This window comes from Phragmites australis, chromosome 10 (assembly GCF_958298935.1).
Source record: "Phragmites australis chromosome 10, lpPhrAust1.1, whole genome shotgun sequence".
Lineage (NCBI taxonomy): Eukaryota > Viridiplantae > Streptophyta > Magnoliopsida > Poales > Poaceae > Phragmites > Phragmites australis.
Genome location: NC_084930.1, coordinates 27,947,708 through 27,955,500, shown reverse-complemented (window position 1 = coordinate 27,955,500; position 7,793 = coordinate 27,947,708). Strand labels below are relative to the sequence as shown.

The window sequence follows — 7,793 nt, the reverse complement described above, 5'->3', positions numbered from 1 at the left end:
TGCTCTAACTAACTACTCTGAAACATAGGCACAGTGCGAGCAAGCAATTGCTCTAGTACAAAACTGGGATTTACCCCCGCGCACGCATACCGCTGACAAGTACGCCACAAAACTTGAGGAGGAGGTTAGGCACAGATCCCCGAATCAGAGAGGCCACATGCGGCGTCGGCGTGCGCCAGGGATCACCTGCATAGCATACGGTGGCCAGGTCACCGCCGGGAAGATCTAACAGAGGCCAATGACGCGTTTGTTTAAACCTCAGATCAGATGCTCACATCAATGAATCGAGATCGCAGTGTACCGACCCGTACACGCGTGGCGTGTACTGGACAGGTAGGGGTATCACTGCATTCGCCCCTAATAAGTTTCATCGATTGCTTATATTTCGATCCAGCAGCGCGTCGGCACCAGGAAAACTGGGATTGGAGCTTTGGTTCCCATGATTTGCAGGTGAATTCCTTCAGGTTACCTAATACCTAGGGAAAAGCGTTGTTTCGTCTTCAATTGTTCAGACAATGAATGGTCACATTCCATCTCAAGGATGGTAACCTTATTCTGATTTCTGATAGGCCTATCCATGGCAAAGCTACAATTTCTGTATCGACAGAAATGACACGGCGTAGAAATACAGAATCAAATCAGACCTGAAAACACCTGACAAAATCAAGCAAGTTCTTGTCTTGTTACCTCCAAAACGGAATCATACATCTCCGCATCCGCACCGCGCATTTCCCGCTACCTATCTCGTGAACCCACCTCATCGACGAACAAAAGAATCGTCGATGCACGTGTATTTGTTATCCAGATCGCGGGACTGAACTGAACACATGAGCAGAGATGTCCGAGTGTCTCGCTCAGCGTCGTCACCGGAGCATGGTCTGGAGCAGGATCTCGTTGAACGTGTCGACCGGCCCGGGCATGCACCAGTGCACGCAGTCGTTCTGCACCCGGTCGCCCGCGCCGCCGCCACCGAACGGGTCGTTGTGCATGTACGGCCCGGGGTGGCCGTCGGGGCGCAGGTTGGCCAGCGTTGTCACGTCCAGCGCCGCGAACCTCAGGTCGGAGCCGGCCCCGGCCCCGGCGGCTTTGGCCGCGGCCTGCACCGCCTCCACGACGGTCTTCCTCATCTCGGTCTCCGTGTAGCCCAGCTCCTTCTCGCCGTTCCTGTACGGCCGCTTCTTGGGGCACGCGCCGGCCTTGTCCCAGTTCCCCTCGAAGTGCGCCGGCGAGAACGTGGTCAGGACCACCACCTTCTTCCCGTCCGCGCCGTGCCCGTGCCGCCGGGTTACCTCGGCGAGCGTCCGGTGGATCGCGTCCCTGAACGCGCCGAAGAATCCGGTCTCGGTGTGGTTGAACTCGGCGCAGTCGTGGCAGCCGACGACCCTGCCGCCGTCGTGGTAGATGCCGGGGATCAGGAACCAGTGGCCCACAGACAGCACGGCCGCGTCGAGCGCTCCCAGTTGCGACATCCACCGCTCGTCGAACGCGCCCAAGAACACGTTGTTGTGCCGAACCCCCGCGTGCTCCGCCTTCTCGGCGACTTTCACCAGGAACGGCGACCAGAAGATGGACACGGTGGCGTTGAACTCGCGGAACACCCACCGCCGGAACCTGCTCTCCTCGCCGTCACGGTAAACGAGCTCCGGCGTGGAGCGCGAGGCGAGGAGGCAGAGTAGCGACTCCGCTTGGTTCCGCGCCAGGGAGTCGCCGACGAAGGCGATGTGCTTGTTGCGGAGCCAGCGCAGGAACGCCTCCGGGGAGAAGGCGGGGAGGTCGCACCCCCGCGGCCGCCACCGCCAGTAGAGGTAGCCGGTGTCAGGCCGCCCGTGCGCCATACAGTTCTGGCCGTCCTTGATCGTGCCGCAGCTCGTGCCGTTGTACAGCGGCGGGCGCGCGTCCGGCACCCACTCGCCGTCGGAGTAGTCACACGGCGGCGGCGCCGACACTTCTTCGGCTGCTCAAGAGGCAATGCAAGATTGAAAGATTAGCTCAAAGGAACGCCCTTTCTTGTCTAAAGAACTGAAAACGAGTTCCAAAGGTTAATTTTGCACAAGAAATTTCAGAAATCAGATGCCCAAATTGTGACAGTTAGAAATGGTCACTATTGTTCAAAATTGACATAAAAGTTGGAACTAGCATCCATAGAAAACTGAAACGTGCTTAAGCACAAAGCCAATTGTGTAGCCAAATCTTTCCAGATGGAAAATTTCCACAACGCATTGCAAGAATCACGACGAGAAAGTAACTGGAAAACCTAACTGCCGAACCTTGTGGTGGTGGATTCCTCAATACTTCATCTCCTTGGAACGGAGGAGGAGATAGGGGCGGCATCTGCCCCCGCGCAATCACCCGAGCTGATATCACGCTCGCTACCTCCTCTTGTAGCTTCGGCACCGCCACTGGCTTCTCAGATGCGGGCGCAGGGTAGAAGAGCAGGTAATGGAGGAGCGCGAGAGCGATGAGCGCGTAGATGGCGTAGGTGACGAACTGCCTCTTGGGAAGTAGGAACTGGTGGTTCTGGAGCTGGTAGTACTTCTGCAGGAAGTTGGTGACCATGGCTGCAGGATGTGGTGGTGCTGCCTGTTCAGGAAGAGGAAACCATGGCACAGGCAGAGGGAGGCAGGAAGATGCGGGGATGAAGAAGAAACAGGGGCAGTGTGGCTGTGGGCAATAAACTATTTTTCTACTGACAGCACGGTCGTCTGGTTTAGCTGGCTGGTCGGCATGTCTTGTGTTGAATGGCTTTAGTCGGGTACAACTGGTTGCAGCTCTGCAAGTGGCCGCGGAATGCCATTGACTGGTGTCGTCGCCGATGGTGTCACTGAACGAGTAATGGATTTATTATTAGGTTATCTCTAATATATACTTATAAATTCATCTCTATAATATTATTATAGCATTCTCTAACATTATTACAGTATCCTCTATTTTTTTTATCTCTAACACATTTCATATCTCCTCAGATCCACAATCATTCACTAGCTACAGTAACATGGCGTCCATTTTCTGTCTGCAAATTTGTAGCTAAAGATTTCCGTCGGCAACCCTGTAGCACTAGAAACCGATGCTGTTGGAGTATGTTACGGACGCTAGGAGGAAACAAATATGCGGTACAGTGTTTTGAAAAACAACAACACAGTGATTTGTCGATCCTGTTGAGATGGCCTTATGGTGGACCAAATTCGGACAGCGAATAGGGTCTCAGATCCGAACATAAGGCCCAGGATTCCAGCCCAAAAAATTGAGTCCGAAATGGCCTAGTTGCTGTCTCCAAGGTCGGTTGCCGCCACTAAAGATGTTCAAATGGGCCGTGTAACATGGGCCAGCCCGAGGCACAACACTGTTGGCACGGCCCGACCCGAGCATAGATGGGCCGGGCCAGCACGACACGAAGCCTTGGGCTGTGCCTGGGCCGAGTGTGTAGCCCGGCCCAGCCCGGATATTTCGGGCCGGCACGGGCACAGCCCGGGCACGCGGCGGCCCAGGAGGTACGGTCGGACCGGCACGACACGAAGCCTTGGGCCGTGCCTGGGCCGAGTGTGCGGCACGGCCGGCCCGGATATTTCGGGCCGGCACGGGCACAGCCCGAGCACGCGGCGGCCCAGGAGGCACGGCCGGGTCAGCACGGCACGGCCCAGGCACGCGACGGCCCGGCACGGCACGGCCCAGGCACGCGACGGCTCGGCACGGCACGGCCCACCACGTCGGCTAGGCACGCGGCGGCCCAAGGCATAGCCAGGCCGATACGGCCCGGTCGGCACACGGGGGCACACGGGTTAACGGGTTAACGGGTTAAACGGGTCGGGAATGGCCGGTTTAACCTGTTAACCCGATATTTTTTAATTTTATAGCCGTTTTGTGACCGTTTGAATTAAAAAAATAAAAAAATTACAAAAATCATCATTTTTCACCTATAAATAGAGGAGCACCCTGCCCTTCCATTCGACACCAGCAACACCATTTTCTTTCTTGTTTCCTCCTCTCATTCTTGTCTCAAAGTTTTTGAGAATTAGCGATAATTTGGTAAAATTAGTTTGAATTGTTGCAAAAAAATTCGAGCAACTCTAAAACCGTCATGCTGCTGACCTGCTGTCTTGAAGTTGAAAAAATCTTGGTGATTTTTTTCATCGTTGTTGAGTCTTATTTTATTATTAGTTTTATTACTTGATTATTTCTAACTCTGAATATTTGCAATTTTTGTAGTGTCATTCAACATTGATCATGGATGCCGATGATCATAATACATCCATAGATCATGATTTTTTTCTCCAAGGACTCACAGGGGACTACAGCCCCTTTGATGCCAATGCTGCAGGTGATGATGGACCCAACGGTGAACCTCCGGTTAGTTCACATGCAGGTGATGCAGCAACACCTCCATCGTCAGGCTCTACAAGTGCGCACACATTAGCAAGCACCGGGTCTAAAAGATCAAGAGCCGATACTTTCGAAGTTTGGCAAGACTTTGAAAAGTTTTACAAAGAGAAAGATGGGGTAAGTGTTAGGTATGCTAGGTGTTATATTTGCAAACATTAATTATTTGCAAAGCTCTCGGGTGGAACGGTGCACTTGAAGAGGCACGCCACAAGTTGCAAGCGAAAGAGTGGAGTAGCCATGAAGCAGACGGTGTTGCAGTACAACCCCGATGGCTCTGTTCGTCATTGGGAGTACGACTCTGCCAATGCTCGAAAAGAGCTATGTCGCTTCATTGCAAAAGCGGATATACTACTCAATATCAGTGAGTCTGCTGCATTTGAAGATTATATTAAGCAAGCTCATAATCCTAGGTTCACACATATTTCTAGACAGACAATTAGTAGGGATATGGTAAAATACTACAATACGTGTCGTAGCAAGCTTAAAGAAATGTTACAAACATGTACATTTTCAGTTGCTTTGACCTCGGACATATGGGCAGGTAGAGCTAGAGAGGATTATCTTAGTGTGGTTGCTCATTTTGTTAATAATGATTGGGAATTAGAAAAGAGAATAATAGGTTTTCGGTTGATTGACAACGCGCATATCGGTGAAAATATTGCTGAAAAAATATCTCAAGTAGTTGCAGACTTTGGTCTCACGAATAAAATATTTTCTATCACTTTAGATAATATCGGTGCAAATTCTAGAGCAATAGATATTCTTACTCCGTTGTTTAGTACGTATGCTGAATCTTTCTTGTTATATCAACGTTGTGCTTGTCATATTATCAATCTTATAGTAAAATCCGGTTTGAAGAGGTTATTGTAATACCTAGACGATTTTTGTACTGAAATATCTTTTGTGAACTTCTCTAACCAACGACGAATTGCAGCATATAAACAGTACTGCGTTGCAATGGGTGTGCGTCCACGTAAGTTTGCTATGGACATGCCGATAAGATGGAACTCTACTTTCTTGATGCTTAAAAATATTATACCATATAAGAGTATATTTGGTGTGTTTATTCATACATATTACCATTAGCATGGGGTCAAACTTTACTCACAGAAGGACGCCAGGGAAATCTGCATCAGGTTCGCCGATCTGGAGATTGGCCTCGGGGAAGTCCACCGTGCAAGGGCACTGTACGTGTACGCGTCAGACTTCACTGATCCGGGCGCTCACTCTGAATTCTGGAGCCGGTGGAACGACTTTGAGGTCGTTCACGGCGACGAGAGCACGTTCAGAGAGATGCTCCGCCTGAAAAGAACGATGACCCACATGGTCGTTCAGGCGCAGGCCGAGATCTGCACGCTGAAGAGGCCGTCTGCCGGTCAACAAGTCGAAAACGACGCTGGTACGCTGAAGTTTGTTCTCCTTCTTCAACCTTAGGTTGCCAGCCTAGCTCTCATCTGTTGTTTTCTCCTTTTTTATTCTCCCTGCCCTCTTGCATTTAGTTCATGCTTGTAGCCAGCTGCGTGCTGGCTAAGTTTAACGGTGAACTGCTTGTTGGCACTTTTATAAATTTTACCCTTCTAAAATGAATAAGCAGTGCACCTATCCTCTTGCTTAAAAAAAAAAAAGACCAAGAGAATGCGTGCCATCTACTAGTTAATTTGTTAATGTGTCCATTTCTTATTTCCATTTGTAATTTGTTACTTGTATGTGCTCCGTGCTCGCCTATGATGTATGTACGTGTCAAAATTGGTGAGGGATCAATGAAACAGTTTCTCCAAAATGTTTGGTTCCACACAAACATTACTAAGACCCTGTGTGGCAGAGTTACACCATCTAACTCCACATCAGATTTTAAGTTTATTAGTTAAAATAAAGTAAATTAAGTTTTTATTTTTAATCTAAAATAGAAATAAGATTGCTCATTCAAATACCTCAGTTTAACCATAATCCTAATTTTACGAATTTCTGAGCTAGAAATAACCAGTTATAAAAAAAAATTAAACTAGAACTCTACCAAACAGATATTAAACCATATAACTATTATTGAAAATCCTTTGCGTTGCATGAATCTTACTACAAATCATACTGAAACGAAAAACAGTTAAGCACTAGTACAACATTAACGCTAAACGAAGGACCCAACTAATATTTTCTACATCAGTTTAACAGTACAGTTCGCTTAGCAAAAGCTACAGAAAGAAATCAACCTAACCCCAGCAGGCAGTCGTGTACCAGCAAACCACTTGTCATCGGCTAGAGCAACCTTTCCCTCGCCAGTGTCTCCATGCATCTCACGAAGTCTGGATGTCTCAGAATGGAGGTGCCTGAAGCTCAGATGGAGAGATTGCCAGAGCGTAGGGAGACATCATTTGGGAAGAAGGCTGAGGTAGGAGCACTAAGGGCTTTCACGGTTTTCGTCAGAAAGGAATTCCTAAGGTCATTTTCTTCAGGACAGGATTCTCTCTTCTTTCCCTTCGCGATTCCTCTCGAAGGAAAGCTGTTGGAGGTAAGAGAAAATAAAAAGAATGAGAACGGAAAAGGGAATCGGAAAGGGAACGAAATGAAGGAAATATAGTTAGAGATGATCTTAGGCCCCTTGCCGCCCTCTCAGGGGACGGTAAAGGGGGCGAGCACGCGGGAAGCTCCTACCCGCCCTCTGAGAGGGCGGTTTTGCCGCTCTCAGGGGGGCGGTTAGAACACCCGCCCTCTCAAGGGGCTGTTAGGATTCCTTACCACCTCTCAGAGGGCTACAGCCTTCTCAGAGGGCGACAGACGCCTACTTTTACCAATACTGTCCCCAAAAATCTATTTATTTAAATTTTTAATGAAAAAATATAAAAATAAAAAAGTCCAGAGAATAGGGCTCAGATCCGAACATAAGGCCCAGGATTCCAGCCCAAAAAATCGAGTCTGAAATAACCTAGTTGCTATCTCCAAGGTCCAGGATTCCAGCCCAAAAAATCGAGTCCGATGTTGAGTTTTTTTATTTATATATTTTTTTAAGTTAAAATTTAAATAAATAGATTCCCGGCGAAAATATTTGCAAAACTAGGCGTCCGCAGCCCTCTGAGAGGGCGGCTACAGGTCCTAACCGTCCCCTGAGAGGGCGGTAGGCCTAACCGCCTCCTCAGAGGGTGGCAAGAGGGGCTAACCGCCCTCTCAGGGGGCGGTTAGGCCCTGAGGGGGCGGTTAGCCCCTAACCGCCCTCTTTTTTTTCCATTTTATCCTCTAAAAATGTATTATTTTTTTAATTAAAGAAATAAAAAAGGAAGGGGTGTAAGAAAATTAAGAAATTAAAGTAGGAGTAGGTTATGTAATAACGGGAGAAAAAAATCAGTAATTAGTAGTTGCAGCATTTTACGTGAGTATAGGGTACGAACGAGGACAAACATAGTATTAAATACAGGGTGAAAATA

General features: G+C 48.7%; 1 protein-coding gene across 1 annotated transcript; it reads right to left on the bottom strand.

Annotated features, from left to right (window-relative positions):
* Positions 1 to 620: 620 nt before the first annotated feature.
* LOC133930562 (xyloglucan O-acetyltransferase 2-like) lies at positions 621 to 2,766 on the bottom strand. The gene is made up of 2 exons (XM_062377227.1): positions 2,268 to 2,766; positions 621 to 1,954 (listed from the first exon to the last, which is right to left on the bottom strand). Exons 1-2 carry the CDS (start codon positions 2,554 to 2,556, stop codon positions 864 to 866), a joined length of 1,380 nt encoding a protein of 459 aa, XP_062233211.1. The 5' UTR covers positions 2,557 to 2,766; the 3' UTR covers positions 621 to 863.
* Between the last annotated feature and the right edge of the window lie 5,027 nt (positions 2,767 to 7,793).